The 20,004-nt window shown below is 36.5% G+C and overlaps 1 protein-coding gene and 1 long non-coding RNA gene across 4 annotated transcripts in view; one reads left to right on the top strand and one right to left on the bottom strand.

The window, feature by feature from the left end:
- Positions 1-9,631, bottom strand: part of lace (serine palmitoyltransferase long chain base subunit) — a 36,656-nt gene extending 27,025 nt beyond the window's left edge. The window contains exon 1 of one of the 2 annotated variants that reach the window (XM_090177460.1): positions 9,370-9,631. Coding sequence is in view for 1 of the 2 variants with exons in the window: in XM_090177459.1 (XP_090033585.1) it covers positions 8,923-9,030 (108 nt within the window). In the remaining variant the exon portion in view is untranslated. Of the gene's footprint in view, positions 1-8,922 lie in introns of both variants that reach the window. The other variant, XM_090177459.1, reaches the window with a different exon arrangement.
- A 9,133-nt stretch (positions 9,632-18,764) lies between these two features.
- On the top strand, positions 18,765-19,761 carry LOC149943270 (uncharacterized). 2 transcript variants are annotated; one of them, XR_016481316.1, is made up of 3 exons: positions 18,765-18,885; positions 18,961-19,416; positions 19,481-19,761. It is a non-coding gene; the product is annotated as an uncharacterized LOC149943270 (long non-coding RNA). The 2 variants fall into 2 exon arrangements; XR_016481315.1 differs by having other exon boundaries at positions 18,961-19,475; positions 19,540-19,761.
- Positions 19,762-20,004: the final 243 nt, after the last annotated feature.

Raw genomic sequence — 20,004 nt, 5'->3', positions numbered from 1 at the left:
ATCGGGGTTGGCCGTGGTCAAAACGTAGGTGCTGCTTCACTAAGCCTAGTTTAAAAACGTGTTCTCAGGGTTGCCACAGTTTTTCAACAATCAAATTCCCGGACTTTTCCAGGTTTTCCCTGACCGTCAAAATTTAGCAAGAATGTATTTATTTATACTCAGGGAGAATGAAGATGTCGAGACTATCGACGGACACCTTGAGGCCCTAACTCTGTCAAGCTAGGGGGGGAGAGGAAAAAAGGAGGCGGTCTTATTTTTTGCGTCCTCGCAGCAGCGTTAATCTCGTCGAAAAACGTAACCAATGAGATTGCAGTATTCTTTGATTTTATTAAAGCGGAGGAGCATACCGGGGGGCCCAACGGGTGGAATTGGAGAAACGCTAAAAATAATCTCGACATATTCATTCTCCCTGAGTGTAAATAAATACATTCTTGATTTTAGTAATAGTTTTCTATTTGCCACCGAAATTATGTTCCCTGACTTTTCCCTGCTTTTCAGACTAGTTTTTAAAATACCGACTTTCCCCGATTTTTATACTAATTTTTAAAATTCCTTGATTTTTATACTAATTTTTAAAATTCCTTGATTTTTATACTAATTTTTAAAATTCCTTGATTTTTATACTAATTTTTAAAATTCCTTGATTTTTATACTAATTTTTAAAATTCCTTGATTTTTATACTAATTTTTAAAATTCCTTGATTTTTATACTAATTTTTAAAATTCCTTGATTTTTATACTAATTTTTAAAATTCCTTGATTTTTATACTAATTTTTAAAATTCCTTGATTTTTATACTAATTTTTAAAATTCCTTGATTTTTATACTAATTTTTAAAATTCCTTGATTTTTATACTAATTTTTAAAATTCCTTGATTTTTATACTAATTTTTAAAATTCCTTGATTTTTATACTAATTTTTAAAATTCCTTGATTTTTATACTAATTTTTAAAATTCCTTGATTTTTATACTAATTTTTAAAATTCCTTGATTTTTATACTAATTTTTAAAATTCCTTGATTTTTATACTAATTTTTAAAATTCCTTGATTTTTATACTAATTTTTAAAATTCCTTGATTTTTATACTAATTTTTAAAATTCCTTGATTTTTATACTAATTTTTAAAATTCCTTGATTTTTATACTAATTTTTAAAATTCCTTGATTTTTATACTAATTTTTAAAATTCCTTGATTTTTATACTAATTTTTAAAATTCCTTGATTTTTATACTAATTTTTAAAATTCCTTGATTTTTATACTAATTTTTAAAATTCCTTGATTTTTATACTAATTTTTAAAATTCCTTGATTTTTATACTAATTTTTAAAATTCCTTGATTTTTATACTAATTTTTAAAATTCCCCGACTTTTCCCTGATTTTTATATCCATATTCAAATTCCCTGACTTTCCCAGGAATTCCAGGTTTTCTAGTCTTTAATTGTTTTACAACTTTCTAGTCAGAGATTTAACATCACTATCACAATAATAATATTAATGTTTTAATAAATGTATCTTTTTTTTCTATTAAAAAAGTATAAATATTTAAAAACATATTTGTCGTGACTATTTTTTAAAGGTTTCTATCGTTTGATGGCGCTCAAATAAATTTTACCCAGTATATTAATAATTTAAATCTGTTCCTATAAAAGATTGTTTAAAAGGTATTAAATTCCCATAAATGAGAGATTTACTATCGAATTATTATATTTTAGACCAATTTTGTCATTATATTACACGATTACCTATCACACCGATAATACTCTTCTACCACGATCCCTTCCCCACCTCAGTTGTGGTTTTTTGAAAATAATGGACTCTCCCAACCGGGAAAGTTTTACTTCTCCTGTGATACAAATATACTTATTTCTTGGAATAAATATTTTTATATATGATAAAACTGTCTACTATTGAATATTATTTATACAAAAATAATAATTATATCAATAAGCTTATATTAGGGTTGTTAATTTTCCGGAAAAATAAAATGCGGAAAAATTTCCAGAAAATTTTCCGCAAATCGGAAAAATAAAAAATTTAAACATAAATTACTTTTCAAGGGTTTTTAATGTTTTAAACTTTTTATCGATTTAAAATGACTAATATCAGTAAACATGCTACAAAACATTAATAGTGTTACATTTCAACCAGTTTAAGCTAGTCTATAGGTTTAGTTTTACTTTTAGATTAGAAAAAATGAGGTGAAAATGCCGCTTTATTTAAATTTGCAAACAATATATTAGACAAATCATGGAATGAAAACGTTTTTAATATTTTTCGGAAAAATACGGAAAATTTTCCGACTTACAACACTAGCTTATATATTGCTTTTAAAAAGTGACAAAAACCTAAAAATTAATAAAAAATAAAAAAATCGATTAAAATTAAATCCGATTTTAATAAAAAAAAGCAACAACACTGGAGGTCACGTGTAAATGTTTTTTCTACGTCACTATCTATAGTTAGTGGAGATAGAGCGCGCGCGCTCGAGTCGATAAATATTTTGGATTTTGAAGTTCACGTGCCAAATGCGCGTGCCGATAAAGTACTAAAAAGCTTAAGATAACTTCCGGAAGTTAAGATCACATTCTGGCGTAAATTTGGTCTATGGCGTTATAATTACACATTACATAAAAGCAGGAGACATGGTAAAAGCAATAGCCTTGAAACATTGGGACAATTCTAACACATTCCAGAATCTACAGTTTCAATTCCTCTTTTATGTTTTCTTTTAAGGAGAATATCAAGGTTGTAAAAATGAACGGAAATATCTTTTCAAAGTGGTGACGTCATCGGAGTTGCATCACGCGACGCGAAACCGCGCCGTTATCTCAACTAAATTCGATAACGCTGTCAAATGTTTTATACTTTAAAGAAAGCGATAAAACCTTTCAATTATCCGTAACGTCATCTTTGATAAAAAATTATTCATTATCCCAATGCTAACGCCCCTAAAAGGCACTTTTAAATAATACAAAATTGATATAATCTTAAGCCGATTATAAAAAAAAACATTTATTTTACTTAAGAAGCAAAAACCAATTAAACAGTTGAGAATGGCTTTGAAACAATTTTAGAGAAAAACGTCACCAGCTTGTGCTGCGTAGTCCTTTACATAAAATATAATTCATAGCCGATTATAGAGTTTGTGCTGCTGCGACTGGACAAATAACCGGGTTTGTCTATGGTTGCTCTTCATACTGCCAAAGCTGGAAATTTTCTACGCATAGATCTGGCAGCATTTTTCAACAGGGGGCAAGACAGTCAGAGAGGGGTTTATTTAAGCGCTTACGGGTTGGATACCAAACCGGCTTTTTCAAAAATTAAAAAATCCAGTATGGTTGTAACCGATTAAAACCACTAATAAAAAAATGCAGTACCTTTACCGAGGGGCAGGTCACTTCCATTTTGGGTGCGTCTTAATCATAGTAAAATGATTAAATCAGGGTAATCGTGATTAAATCAGGGTAATCAAGATTAAAAAATCTATTCAAGATTAAAAAATCTAATCAAGATTAGAAAATCTAATCACGATTTAAACGAGATTTAATCATTATAATCATGATCTAATCTTTTTAATTAGATTTAATCATTTTAATCACGATTTAATCAATATAATTGGTCGAATCGAGAATTTATCATTAAAATCAAAACTAAATTACGATTTAATCATACTAATCACGATATAATTTTTTAATCAGACTTAATCATTTTAATCATTTAATCATGATTAAATCAGATTTAAACATTCTAATCATGATTAAACGTGATTTAATCAACTTAATCGTGATTAAATTGAATTTAATCAAAATAATCACGATTAAATCTGATTTAATCTTTTGAGGGGTGCGTCGTTAATCAAGGAAATGACCTGCCCCTCGACCTTTAGACTGTGAGGTATAGTATAGGCTTATTTAGCTTCTTTTATACCCCATGACGTTCAGTTTTAGAGAACCAAAGCAATACCCGTTTGATTAGAATTTTGTTGGATCTACCTAAAATTGAATTAAAAAAACATTTGAAGACTTGGACGTAAGCGAGAGCGCCACGTAGTGACCAACGCTAGAAGCTCAAACTGCTGCGCTTTCGTTTGCTAAGCAGACGCATTTTGTTTTTATAATCTGCCAATCGTTTGCTATGAAAACAAAAATCTAGGCGTTTATTAGCTTGACGCGTTAGCCGCTACTGAAAAGTCTAAATCAGGTGGTAGCTAGGAGCAACAAACACACGGATAACGCAGCTAGCCTATAAACACGCTAACGCAATGTTGTGTACAAATTTCGTTGGACGAGCCTTTACGCTGAACGTATTAAGGGCGGGGGGGGGGGGGGAGACAATTTCCGAATTTTTCCCTTCCGACGGCAGCAGGCGCTAAAGCGTCTAACGAATGAAAATTGTACACAAGAAAATGCACGACTTTTAACGGGTTGCGTTATCCTTGTGTGGGGTGCTCCTAGGTGGCGGCAGCATAATTTTAGATAACCCGCCATAAATACTTTATAATACTTTAAGAGAGATCAGTAACATAATACATACACTCATATTAATAGCCCATCGAAAGGTGATATTTTTCCATTCGTAATTTTCAACGTTATGATACGCGATAATATATTTATTTATACTTACAGAGAATGAATACATTGAGACGACCCGCGGGCGCCATATTCTAGTTTTTACCTACGTCACGATGGGGGGGAAATAAATACAGGGCGGTCTTATTGTAGCAGTGCTGATACTCATAGCATGCATTTATCATTATTTGGCCCATGCTCAGAGTTAGCCTAAATTTTAGTGTAAATAGTGATTATCCACTTTGAAAATAGTGAACAAAAAGTGATCAAAAGGTCACTAAAAATAAACAGTTTATTAAAGTAAATATGACCGCGTTTCTAATAGTAACGTTATATTTCTTAAAAGTAGTGTTTTCTTATATTTTCTTAAACGTATTAATTAAATGATAGGGGTAGAAATAAGATAATCGACCTTGAAGGGATAATATTTCCTATTTAAAATTGGAGTTATGATATATCTCAGTTAAATTAACAATTTTGGCTAGATTATTATTAGTAACGTTCCCTATGAAATTTTACTCTAAAAATATTTTTAAGAGAAAACTGATCTGACTTCACTATATTAAAACAAATTTAAATTTTATTGATGCAAATTTTCCTATATGTTCCTATATTATCAAAGATAATACTCCTATATTTTCCTATAAATCGACTGTTGAATTTCCCTATATTCCTATATAAATTTTTTGGAGTTTTTCAGTGGTCACCCTGGTAGCATGCTGGTAGTGACCAAATTTGAAAAAGGACTTTTAGTGACGGGGTACTATTTCGTCTGTCGATTACAATGATAGGTATAATGTAGTTGCGGGGTGACTTTCAAAATCGGCAGGATGTATACATCCTTTCAATTACACGCTCCGCTAAATAAGTCACGAGGAATCGAAATACAAAAAAGAAAGTGTATCAATAGATTAGTCTAATATTGTTTGTAAATTTTAGTGTTGTAAGTCGGAAAATTTCCCGCTCGGAAAATTTTCCGGAAAATTACCGAGGCCTTTTTTCCGGAAAATTTTCCGTATTTTTCCGAAAAATATTTAAAACGTTTTCATTCCATGATTTGTCTAATATATTGTTTGCAAATTTAAATAAAGCGGCATTTTCAACTCATTTTTTCTAATCTAAAAGTAAAACTAAACCTATAGACTAGTTTGAACTAGTTGGTTTTGTGTTGAAGCGCGCGTGCGAATAAAAAAACATGAGCTCGTGGCGCCGAGAAAAACGTTTTTAATTTTTATCATTTTAGCCTAATATTCCGCCTATCTATCGGAAACCAGATATTTCGGCTTAGCGGAAGTCTCGCATATTTTGTACACTAGAGGGCTCTGCGCTGAGAAAACATCTTGATTACGCAATAACTATGAAAATCAGTTTGGTTGTAAATTTCGATAATTATCATACTTATTGTTATTATGTTACCTATGCTATCCCTCATGATTTCCGCAATATTTTTAGACTTAAATTCCCTAACTTTATCGGTTTACCTATTTGCAACCAAAATTAAATTCCCTGACATTTGGTTAAATTATTGACTAATTTTTCAAATTCCTTGATTTTTCTAGGAATTCCAGGAATGGGCGAAACTATGGTAGTCACGTGACTTTGAGGAAAACTGCGTAGCCATCTTATTATTCATTTTCTTTTGCTAATGTTGGTTTAAATTTTGATCGATTCATCTAAATTATTTAATTATTATTATTATTTAAAACATCTGGTAATATAAAGGTGGAAGTTAATTAGTTGTCTGAAGTATCTGGATGGAATAATTTTTTATTTACCGTGGCACGGCCAACTATGAACACGAGTTACCGAATCGAAGTTGGCTGTAATATAGTAGTCACGTGATTTTGTTTTCCCATTTTAACAAGTTGGTTAAATCCTAATTTACTTTATAGTTTCGCCAAGGACAGTAGATACAGGGACGAGAAAGTGTATTGGCGGCCTCTGTTGGAATATATCACCTAAAACGACCTAAGCGCGAGGAGAGTTAGTTGTAAACAAAAATTTTTTTATTTACGCTCGTAGTTTTATTTTTAATTTAACATCAAAATGGTAAAAACTAACTACACTAATACTGTCCATGGTGAACCACGTCTTAACAATGGCCGCGGTTTGTTAGGATCTAACTCCCCGTGAATATGAAGACGTTTAAAATCGAAAATTTTTCCTGCTTTCTCGTCCCTGTATCTATACTGTCCTTGGTTTCGCCTATTATCCACCGAAGGTGTTGGGTAAAAGAATTGGGACTGAAAAGCTATAAATATTTAGTCCTTGGAACGATAATTTTACTTTGGTAATCCAGCAACGCAGCTGTGAAAAGTCAACACCAACATTGCATACACCTCGCATCTGGGCTGGAAATTGTAATTTGAAAAATTTCTGTATCTCGTCATATCAAATTCGGCCCATCACATTCTGGGATTTGCGCTGAAATTTAGCGTTATCAACAGGCGGTAAATAATGGATTTTGGGGGATGAAATTTCTGCGGTAGAGGCTCACTGAGCCTCACTCGTTGGTTGTCTGTACGATAATGGCGGCGCCCAGTAATCGTTTCTAAAAATATTGTATAACGTTAAAGTATAAAATACAAAAAATCGTACATACGGTAGAATGAGATAGATAAACTTACATCAATTATTTACTAAATTTAAATTAAAGTTATCGTCTTTGGTTTTAACATTTTCCCACTGTTTGCGGACGAACTTAACAAATTGTTACGCAATATTTACCAGTGACTATTTTACAATTTAATTGTAATTTTTGTCACACGCTTAAAGGGACACAACACCGGCGTTTGAATTAAAACAGTTTCACGCGCTTTTTCCAAGAATATGATTGGTCGTATCTGCTACCACGTGTAAAATCCGGGTCGAATTATTTTTAAATCCGGTGTGGCCCTTTAAACATTCCTCGGAAAATAAATTGTATTAAATTACTATCATAAGTCTATAATATTGTTCCATAAGTTTGCCACTTTGGGAAATAATTTACTGAGAGCTAGTCACGGAGTGACGTCATCACAAGAAGAAAATCTCCCCCTAGCGAGGCGCTGTCAAAGGCTATGTGTGACGCGTTAACAAGCGGACGCAAAACGGCGACGAAGCCCGTAATGCCGTCTGTGATTAGCTCTCAGTAAAACTTTGGCATGTGAAGAATAAGAAGTGTCACACTTATGTAAAAATATTATATACTTATGTGACTATTGAGCGCGTGAAAAACCTGGCGGGTTCATTTGCACCGAAATATTAATAGCACTTTCACGGGTTCATTTGCACCGAAATATTAATAGCACTTTCGCGGGTTCATTTGCACCGAAATATTAATAGCACTTTCGCGGGTTCATTTGCACCGAAATATTAATAGCACTTTCGCGGGTGCATTTGCATTTAAATATTAATAGCACTTTCGCGGGTTCATTTGCATTTAAATATTAATAGGACTTTCGCGGGTGCATTTGCATTTAAATATTAATAGCACTTTCGCGGGTTCATTTGCACCGAAATATTAATAGCACTTTCGCGGGTTCATTTGCATTTAAATATTAATAGCACTTTCGCGGGTTCATTTGCATTTAAATATTAATATCACTTTCGCGGGTTCATTTGCACCTAAATATTAATAGCCCTTTCGCGGGTTAACTTACACCGAAATATTAGTAGCCCTTTCGCGGGTTAACTTACACCGAAATATTAGTAGCCCTTTCGCGGGTTCATTTGCACCGAAATATTAATAGCACTTTCGCGGGTTCATTTGCATTTAAATATTAATAGCACTTTCGCGGGTTCATTTACAATTTTACATTTAGATATTAATAGCACTTTCGCGGGTTCATTTGCACTGAAATATTAATAGGACTTTTGTACCCATATTTTTCCCGATAAATAAAAGAACTGCTCTCAAAATGGCGACCATAGATCAAAGCTACTACTTTATATCGAGAAAAATACCGTTACCTAAAAAATATATCGTTCAATTTTTTTAAAAGCTTACGTTTCATGCTTGCACAATTACGTTAAATAGTTGAAATTTAATTAAGGAAGAAGCTGATAATGCAAAAAAAACTGTTTAATATATAAAGTTTCCCTGGTTTACGCAGCCTAGATACTATAATTTAATCTTGGCAAGACACTATCGTAATTATAATTATACTAATATTACATAATGTACAAGATCAATGGACTAGAACTGTTAAGTTTATGTATTACAAGACATAGGGCTGAATTTGACGTCGAGGGTGTGAATTTTATAATTGGGGCATCGACTGATACTTGGAAATAAGTTAAGTGTCGAAATATTTTCCGTAAATTAGTAATTTATCGACTAACCACAATTAGAAGTAAAAATGGTCTTACCATTAGAAACTTTCCACAAACTCGTAGAATGAATTTAGCGTTAATCAATAATTTAATGACGATCAAGGGGATCAGCCACATCATCCACATATTACCGCCGCTTAACATCTCACTCGCGTAAATTATTTTAATTAATTTAAACCCGAAAAAAACAAAAAAAAAATCCGCGAAGGCTCCCGTACGACGATCACGAACGAGAATAAAAAATTATAATAAATATTGAATTAAAAAAATATCGAAATGATTGTTGCTCGTTCCAAAGTAACGAAATAACTGTTCGAATTTTCAGTTTTAATTTCATATATACCGTTCGGAAGGAAGATTCCGCCTATAACTGTCTAAACAAGGCTTAATTTTCCTGGCCTAGCCGTCACTTTGCAGAAAACGTAGTTGTTAATCACGTTAAGTTATATAACTAACCGACTATAGATTAAGGGGATGAGTTACCTTCTTAACAGCCTATTACGTAAGCGGAACAAAATTTAAATTTAAACAATCGACTAGCGGGAAGAGAATTATTCTCGAGAACGCGTTAATCGTCCAAGGCTTCCATCGACCTCGCCTGAGTATCGAGATTTCGCCGCCAGCGCGTCAACGGCCAGCTGAAAAACCCGGTCGCCGTTCAATAGCCGTCAGAGATGACTGTGTGTCTGTTTCCCGCCCCTTTCCAAACGGTTCGACAAGCCCTAAAATACTCCGCGCCGTCTTATTCAAGCTAGAAAAATGGATGTCAAAATTGTCAATATTACGCTCTTGATGTACAGTTTCAGCAAACACATTTCTAGGTGTTTACGCGAACGTCTGCAACAGGGCTTCCACATTTTATATCTAAAATTTCCCTCTTGCAATATTTCCATCAAATGAAAAATCCCTTTTTTCCCGTTTTTGACTTCGAAATAACAATTTTTTTCCCCTCGCTATATTATGGAGCTTTTAACACTAATTTATATAGATATTCAGTTTAATTCTGAAAAAAATTCCAAATATAACGTTTTTTTTAATACAAAATTACATTACTCGCTTTTAGCGTTTAGGAAGGTTGGAAATTCCCGGAAAAGGGAAAAATTCCCAGCATGTGGAAGTACTGGTCTGCAACATAGAAATCTCGTAGGTAACTAGAATGCTGCCGCCTACGGCCGAGCTTGTCGCCAGTTCGTTTTGAAACTTCAGCCAATGAGAGGCCGTAGAGTGGTTCCGCCAAGGAGGATAATATTCCTCCTTGGTTCCGCTACTATCGCGGTAGCTAGGTGACGTCATTCTCTCTGGTGACATTAAATTCTTGGCAGAACCACTCTTTGAGCTCTGATTGGCTGAGATCTGACTATCGTCTGCCACGGCGTTTGGTCCATTTGCCAGTTACACGGCAGCATTCTAGTTACCTATGAGATTTCTATGGTCTGCAAGGTAACATCAGGGGCGTGCCAACGTTTTTACGAGAGCGGGGGCAAAAACAATATTATAAGCACAGCCTTGTTAAATAGGCTGCGTCCAAAAAAATTACGAGAGATAAAAATTAAACACTAGGGTGTCGCGTGTTTAGTCGGCCTGTCAGATTTACAAATAAATATCCGAAATAAACTACACCTCTGTACAAAGTCTGCCCTGGGAAAAAGTGACGGGGGCAGCGCCCCGCTGTGAAATAGAAGCGGGGGCAAGTCACCCACGCTGCCCCCGTGGTTGGCACGCCCCCCAAGGTTCAAGAGATTGGTAGACGTTCGCGTGAACGCCTAGAAATGGTTTTGCTGAAACTCTCTAATGTACCTCCCTAACCATTTGATTTCCAACACTCGCGATAGACCGCGCGTAGTGGATTAGGTGTTTTCATAAAATAAAAAAATAAAAGTATAAAATCTTTTTCTAAGCGTCACGGGCTAAAGCTCTTTAGTACTTTATTGGCACGCGCGTTTCGCACGTGGCTTTCAAATTTCAAAATCTTTATCGAATCGAGCGCTTGCTCTCTAGGGTCGTAGAAATAACTTTTAACAAGGGGGTCCGGCAGTCCCAAATAATAGTTTCACAAGAGCCAAGTTTTACGAAGACTGATTAATATTTAGCGAAGGAAGTGTCCCCCGTAGGCATAATCCTCCTTAACCGGTAACGGAAACATGAAATGGAGTTAGTGACCCGCTCCAATTTAAAAAGCCGTTGGCCGGGAACAGACATGTCTAGTTTGGTTGAATGAAACTGCAAAATATTTTGTTTCACACCTGTATAGTGTTGTGTGTTCCAATCCCAGCTTTCATAAGCCACTTTTAGAGCGCCACGGCAGTCCCAGTAGGATTCATTGCCTCCCGTATATTTTAACGCATTGTATATAATGTCGACCGGAACTTTATGATTTAAATAAGAAAAAGCGGTTATATCTAGAAATTGCGTGCGTGTCTCTAACGACTTTCTAAAAAATAAAATACTAAAGCCACGTCTTGATATTACCTCCGACGTACTTTAAATATTGCGCCCAATAGCGCTCTTTTCTGAGAGACGCCATGCTTTTTAGTGACTTTAGTGACCTATATCTTATGAACAAATATAATTAACGGTCGAGAAAAACCGCTCGAAATATTTTTGTCGGAAATATGGGGTGACAATTTCAAAATTTACCAAGAGTGGTTGGGCTAAAGGGATATAAAACGAACAGAAGTGATTTCACCACGTTTAGAGATGCACTTACGAAAACCCATGCCACCCCCTCCCCTCCCTTCTCACCTTTGGGCTCTGGGGAGGTGATAGTTCCTCCTCCTTTTCCGCATGTGTTAATTACCGTGGTACCCCCTCCCCCTTTACCCATGTGATAACTACCGTGGTACCCCCTTCCCCCTTTTCCCATGTGATCATTACCGTGGTACCCCCCCTTTTCCCATGTGATAACTACCGTGGTATCCTCTCCACTCTTTTCCCCATGTTATAATTACCGTGGCGTAACTAAGAACTCCGAGGCCCCGCTGCGAAAAACGACTCGGGGCCCTTTTAAATAGCACCGATTTTAATCATAAACGTTTGGGGGCCCCCCGCGCCGCGGGGTCTGCGGGGGTGCTATTTACGCCACTACCCCCTCCACCCTTTTCCCATGTGATAATAACCGCGGGACCCCCTCCCCCTTTGTCCCATACGATAATTACCATGGTACCCCCTCCCCCCTTTTCAAATGTGATAGTTACCGTGGTACTACCCTCCCCTTTTCCCACGCGAGAATTTCCGTGGTACCCTTTTCCCCGCAAAAATAACTCAAAAACTCGCAGGCGTCCCAATTCCCTCTGTACTCCTTTAAACCCCCTGTAGTCTAGAGGCTACAGGAAATAATCGTGCACTTTTGGATTAAAGCATGCAAATTAGTGGAAAAATACTTTGAAGTATGTAAAATCGAAAAAAGATTAGAGGCACTCTCTATACCTCTGCTGTGACAGGTGTGACAAGCTGTCAAAGTTGATGAAAAAGTGTAAACTTACCTTTTTGAACAATCCTTTCGAAAGGCAGCTGGGTGCGCGCGCCGCTCGCCGCTTTGCGCTATAGAGAAGAAACGGGGGTCAGTCTATAAAGGTAAACACCAGCCGAATACGCGTAGATTCGCAGTGTGTTGATATAATATGTATATGTAATATTTTTAAATTCAACTGCCTTATTGCGTTAGATGATAAAACGTTTTTTAACATAACTTATAATATTAATTAGCGTGTTTATTTTCCATTAGTCTTACATTTTTCAAACTTTTTCAATTATCCATTTCAATTTTTTTTTATAAACTATTCAAAATCGTTTTCGCATCCTCCACATTTACAAAGTTCAGTACATGGTGAATTAGTTTTGTGGCATTTACAATTACCCCGACAACCTTTGACACAACCACATTTTACCATCTCTCTACAGACATCACCTGCTGGTGGCAGAGTCATCCAAAGAGGTTGCCATTTATGACCAGTTTCACTTTTAAAATTAGTCCACCCAAAACTCGACGGTTCTGGTAAAATGGGTTCTCTTATTAGAGCTTGACCCCACACGTGACCCGCCTGGAAAGCTACACGTAATAAGTGTTGCAATAATGCGTCTTGTGTTGGTGGAATTAGTTCATTTCGCGGTTTTTCTGGGTGAAAAGACTTGGTCTCGCTTTATTAACTTCTTCATCGGTACTGCAACGATCGTACATTAAGCCTAAGAACTTCTCAATCAACGGACAAACCTCTTTAAGGTCCGATTTAGTAGGACACAACGATAGTTGTTTAAGAGCCGGAGTTACGTCTTGGAAACACTTCCATGTTGACCACGCGGTTTTTTACCTTTTCCATTAAAACAGTAAGTTGTGTCGCATCCTGTTAACGCGTGAAAAACTGGCAAGGCTTTCGCTTTGTCTCTACCCAATTGTCTTGATAACCATGTGGCGTCTATGTAACGGAAATCTTTACCAGATTCAAAGGCTATAACCATAGGTTCGCGAGGAATCTTGTTCACGAGGCTGATACCTAGAGTCAAGACCTCAGTGTCCACAGTTCTAAGCAGGATGGATTTCATTCCCTGCTTCGCTTCGTCTAGAGCGTGTAGGAACATCCTGGTATCAGCTTCTTCGTGGGAGCACGGAGAAAGGATTTTAAGATTACCTTTGATGGAACTAAGAACATTTTCTCTGTTCGTAATGTATATAGCTCCAGGATTTTTAGCTGTAACGGCGTAGACACTCAAGAATCTTTCTTGTTTTCGTTTTCTCTTAAAAACTCTGGCCAGTTTTTTGGTAAATCCTCGCGACCATCCACTCTTATTCTTGCACCTTTACCGCGCTTCTTCCTCGCGTTCTCTTTAAGGGTACCCGTTATGTACACGTCAAAGACAACGTCAACACGACGAACGCAACCGGTAAACTGACCAACTAGGTATTTAGGAAATTTCGCAGCGTAATCTAAAAATGTTTTAGCGTTTCCACGCTTTATCATATTGATGATTGCAGCGCCGTCGATGATGACCATGTCGGATTCGAGACCTGATTTTAGAATATCCTCCTAGTCTGTCAACAGATCTTCTAAACACGAAAGTAAATCGCATTTGTTGCAAAACCTCATGTTTCCATTATTCGTCAATGATGGCGGAAAAGCTTGATTTTCATGATTAAAAAAACATCAAGGTCTCCTCTTCGTACTTGAGACGCTTTATAAAGTCTCGAAAATAAATTTATGTCGCTTTTAATACTCGAAATTTGAAGCTAGCTTTAGCATTTCTCTTTTTGTGGCGGTCTGCTGAAAAGAGGAAATTTGTTTTTCTTCAGAACATCCGTAATTTCCACGGTACAATCGACAAGACGCTTGCAAAATAGCTCATTTGATTGGAGTTTCCCAATGGTTTTTATATTTTTTAGAGAATTCGCTATTCTTTTGTCCAAAATTTGCCGTGTATCCAAAATAAGCAAATCTTCGCTTGCATCGGCAAACGGATTTCCCATGTCATTCATGACTGATATGAGTGACTGCACGTCTTCTAAAAATTTGTTTTGAGAAGTTGGCGTCTTGATGAAATGTCTGATTTTTAGAACTTTTCAATCCAATAATATCTGTAAATTGTTGAACCACTCGACAAATCTCAGGTCCCGCTACCATCCATCGCAATAGAGATGTAAGCTTTTCCATCAGAGTTCTATTGTGTGTGAAAGGTTTTTTCCAGCTGACAGCCACGTGCCAGTTTCGCAATACCGTACCTTTAAATGACTAGCTATGATATATTACCAAGTTAAAGTATGCACCTGTAGATTTACTACAAATTTACCATTAAAAATAAAGTAAAATAACCTACTTTCAGTTTATTCCGCTCCCAAAATTAAGTATAATTCCGATTTACTTTCGTTGGAATTATTTAATTTCAATTTTTAAAAACATAAATAATTTCAATGAAAGAAAATCAGGATTATACTTAATTTTGGAGCGGAATAAACTGAAAATAAGTTATTTTAACATTTCATTATCCCTTTAAGAGGGTAAGAATAAGCTTTTTTTATTATTTTAATGAAAATTTTTATAATTTATATAAGAATATGGCTGCTCTTATTAAGTTCCTTAAACAATATTATATGTATATTTAGAGGATAAAAATATTTAATACATTTAAAGTCGAAGGGGAACTTGAAAATATACACGGTGTTCTTAAATATCTATATCTATAAAAATTGTATCAATACACTGCGAATCTACGCGTATTCGGCTTGTGTTTACCGTTATAGACCGACCCCCGTCTCTTCTCTATAGCGCAAAGCGGTGAGTGGCGCGCGCACCCAGCTGCCTTTCGAGAGGGTTGTTCAAAAAGGTAAGTTTACACTTTTTCATCAACTTTGACAGCTTGTCACACCTGTCACAGCATAGATAGAGAATGCCTTTAATCTTTTTTTGGTTTTACATACTCCAAAGTATTTTTCCACAAATTTGCATGCTTTAATCAAAAAGTGCACGATTTGAGAAAAAAACCTCCGTTATCCTCTAGACTACTGTATCCAATGGCTGATTTACTCTTATGACGAACAAATAAAAATACGCTCGTCCTTAAGTCCCGATTTACAGTGCGAAACTCGAGCCAGTGCGAAATCCGATCCGAAATTCCAAAAACAAACTCAATGACAAAAATATACTCAATGACCAAGTATTAAGGCGAAGCGCAACGACCACGGGTTATACACAGAGAAATTACCTTCGGCGATGTCACGTTACACCCGATTTCTGAAATATACTCAATGACCTAGTATTAAGGCGAAGCGCTAGGCATACCTTCGGTGTGTACCTCCGTGTACCTGGGGCGATGCCACGTTAGAGTCGCGAATGAAAGTCAGAAAAAGATGCGACGAAAGGGGCTTAAGGCCCATTTTCATGCTCGCTGGTAGGGGATAAAAATCATCAAAATTCACATCCGCCACTCGCAAGCGTGAAAATAAAGCTAACATATCTGTTTGAAACAGATCGACGCGGAAAGTGAAAAAGTGTGTAGCGGAAGCGGATTTTGTCGATTTTTATCCGCTACCAGCGAGCATGAAAATGGGGCTTTAGAGTTTTATTATGTAGAAGATGGCTAGCTTTCTACGGCCTTTCCCTCTCTGGTTTAAAACGCGAGCGTAGGAGGATTCTACCGTGGCGTAAGAGAACGACGTTATTGCGGATGGTGAGAATCGTACCGTGGCGTTAGAAAACGGAGTGTTTGCGAACGGCGGCGGCGGGGAGTGTAGCGGCTACGGGACAGCCTTGGAAATAAGGTTTTATTTTAAACTGGTCCTTAAGACCAGTGACCCCCTAGCATATGAATTATTAAACTGGTCCTTATGACCAGTGACCCTCTAGCTTATGAATTATTAAACTGGTCTTATATAAAATGTTCTAATGTCATTTATAAGCCTAAAAAACCTATACTACATTAGCTTTACACGTATTCAAAATAGTTAACTTTATTTTATGAGTACCACAAGAGTAGTACAATAGGCCCCGTAACTCCAGAGTCTCCGGTCCGTTACCGCGTAGCCAGGTAGCCTACCGTACTTCAGGGAAAGTGAGACTAGAGGATTGAGGGTTTGAGGCCAGAGGGGGTTAGACAGTTCGACTCGTTCGAGAGATGCGAGCGAAGGGACTCTACATAAAACCTGGAAGGACGTTAGTATACGTACTTCCAGATAAAACCTCGACGTGCGGCCGCGGCGGTAGTAAGCGGAGTCGCTGTACATATAAATCCAGGGAATAGGGAAATCAAAATTGATATAAACTTTAAATTAATAGGTCATCTCCTATTATTTGGAATTTTTAAACTGGTCACCTTCTGTTTTTTGGTTATTATTTCGAATTAATAAACTGGACACGGTGACCAGTGACCCCCCAAATTTTGAATAAAAAAACTGGTCTGAGCAATTAATTAACTGGTCTTTGACCACCTGACCACCGTTATTTCCAAGGCTGCTACGGGAGTTTTACTCTAGCCTATACTAGGCTCGTGTAAAACTAACAAGTGGGACCGGCAGTCCCAAATAATAGTTTCACACGAGCCAAGCTTTACGAACACAACGAAAAGTAGTATTAACTGATTAAAGTATGTAGGATAATTCCGTTTCCATACCACCTCCGTGAGGTAGGAATCTAGGCCTTTTTTAGCGAAGGAGGTGTCCCCCGTAGGCATAATCCTTCTTAACCGGTAACGGAAACATGAACAAATCAAATAAACGGTCGAGAAAAACCGTTCGAAATATTTTTGTCGGAAATATTTGAACTGCTCGAAATATTTTTGTGGGAAATATTTGAACTGCTCGAAATATTTTTGTGGGAAATATGGGGGTGACAGTTTAAAAAATTACCATGAGTGGTTGGGCTAAAGGGATACAAAACAAACAGAAGTTATTTCACCACGTTTAGAGATGCACTTACGAAAACCCATGCCGCCCACTCCCCTCCCTTCTCACCTGGGGGCTCTGGGGAGGTGATAGTTCCCAAATTCCACAGAATGGCTGGGCTCCTAAGAGCCAACAATAGAAAGGAGCGCTCGGTGGGAGAGCCGCCATGGAAGCGAGAGGAAAGCGCTGTTGCGGAAACCGTGTGCTAACTAAAACGCCAAAACGCCAGACGCGGAAACGCAGTGCCGTCTTTCCCGTTGGGCCGTGGCCCAGGGCCCCGAGTTCAAGAGGGGCCCCCTCAGGCCTAATACAAAACCATTCAATATTAAAAAAATATCTTTGAAATAATGACTAAACGAAGGTATATCTTCGCCCTATTTTTGTATTTCACTCGGACGTTTTATTACGACGGGCGGACCACGTCGCCGCATAGTCTACCCTCGATAATTTGTATTCATCACCAACGGTTTTTCGGACACAGCCTATTTTGATATATTAGTAGGCTCATAGACAGTATATATCCCTAAGGGGACGAGAAATCGCCTACCTTCCACTGCATTAACGTCGCTGTTTCTCTCACTGACGCTCTGTTATTGAAAGAGGGGGGAAACACGTAAGCTTCTAAGCGCTTCAAATGACCTTGAAAGTTCCCGTTTTTAAAGTACGGCCGTCTTTATTCAGTTGGGGCTCTAGCATCGACATGAACTCTTCCAGCTGGCCGCAAAGCGACTGTGATGGGGTCAAAAAATCAGAGCGTATTCTCGTCCCCTTAGGGATATATACTGTCTATGGTAGGCTATAATGCTTTGAATTAGCTGTTCAACTGTAACGTTTCTCTAAGTAATTTTAATAGCATTACTGAACCGATTTGTGTGGTCGTGGGACGGTGGGATTGCATTAGTTCGTTTTTATAAACGAAGTCGATGACATCTGCTATCATACAGAAATATTTTTATACGGTTTGAGCAGTATGGGATAATTGCCCGATGCCTTTCATGAAAGGTAATTAATTTTTAAATATAAAAGTTTATAACAATTATTTTTTGTTCTTAACTTATCTACAGTTATTTATATCAATTCCTAGGTACTAGGCAGACTTTGTGGATTGTTAGGCCTATGCCGTCGGTTCAGTCTCACTGTCTGCCGCCTGCGCGTTTAATTAAACTGTATTTCATATAATGGGGTCTAGGCTATAGGCACGGCCCACTGCGCATGCGCTCGCGTTCTCTCGCCCCATAGCGGCCCGCTCAATCAGCCCAAAATAGAGAATGCCATTTGTGGCCGCTACGTAGGCTGGAGCGCTATAATCTGACCCCTCTTTAACATTGAATCCTACGGAGATATGTTGTTTGTTGATTTATTATGAAAAAGATTAAGAATTAATAGGCATTTTCAAGGAAATGAAAGGTAAATCAACTCTTTTTATACGTTTTAATCACTTTTTCAAAATTTTTACGTTTGTTTTTCCCGCCGAAAATAATATTTTAAAATCACCAGATGTCAGATGCTCTCGTGAGTCAGCTGTTACAGACTTACAGTTGACAACACGTCGATGAAAAAGACTGCTTGGATAATCACAATTAACGCTTGTAGCTAAGCCAATAGCAAATATTTTAATAACTGGGAAATGGAAAGTAAGTTATTATTTAAATATTTACAATCCATAATATGGAGAAGTTTAAACAAAGTTATTATTTATCTGTTTCCAGGAATGACTGCCGTAAATGTTGTATTGGACGTTTCACATTTGGAGAAACTTTATCGTTTGAGGCTTAAAACTAAGTTCTTTAAGTTTCTCGTAACAAGCTGAAATTTAACCGTGTTATATTATCAACTAAAGGTGGAATTATTTTGTCACAGATAAATTTTGCAGAAGTTGAAGCATGAGTGTCATTGCAATCACACTGTAAAAGAGGACATTTAGAAAGCTTCGGCAAATTGTTACAAATTCCAGGAGTTTCTCGTAAATATGGAATCGCTCCCTCTATGAAGGTCAAAACAATTGAGATAATCAAACAAACTTCTGCTTTGGATATTTTAAACCACCTCTGTCTGATAGTTAAATTAAATCAAGGAGCGGAGAGTAGTAAATCCCAATTCGAAATTTGATTCGTTTAATCAATAAATCTAATATTTGTTTGAATTTGGTTACTTGATTTTAAGAGGCAAGAAAATGACTAAACATTATTTACATTTTTGAGGGACTACTAATTTTTAATTTCAGGTCAGTATATCCCACCCCCAAGGGTCTAGAGACGCCAGTGCATTTATAACCAAATTGTTTACAGGTTCTTTGAAAATGTCAAGCCCCACAATTGTCTGTTAAAGATGAATTCTGTACCTTTATCTGTGTCACTAAAGTGTAAACTGCATACTACACTTGATGCTGATGTGTCATTTATTTTGAAATTATCACGTGATGTGATATGATTTTCAGCCATCTTTCTCACAGAATTTCATCACTTTTTTAGATTTGCAATAAGGAACGCAAAAGCATTTTAATCTAGTTAATTAAGGGTAATTAAATTGTTGAATAAAAATTATTTAATTTCTAATTACCTGTAAACTGTATTATTACGTTTCAATAGTTTGTATAATCTAGTGAATCCATTGACTTATTGATCAATGAAATTCGAAACCATATAAATATATGTTGGAACTTATTCTTAAAAGGGTTTCAAACAATGTAAATCTTAGAACATGTTTATAATAAAAATGAACAAATTCCACCTAAATAAACATTTTGGGTGAAG

The sequence above is a fragment of the Leiobunum rupestre genome, chromosome 6, assembly GCF_980474605.1.
Source record: "Leiobunum rupestre chromosome 6, qqLeiRupe1.1.hap1, whole genome shotgun sequence".
In the NCBI taxonomy this organism is placed as follows: domain Eukaryota; kingdom Metazoa; phylum Arthropoda; class Arachnida; order Opiliones; family Sclerosomatidae; genus Leiobunum; species Leiobunum rupestre.
This window is presented reverse-complemented; position numbering and strand designations above follow the sequence as displayed.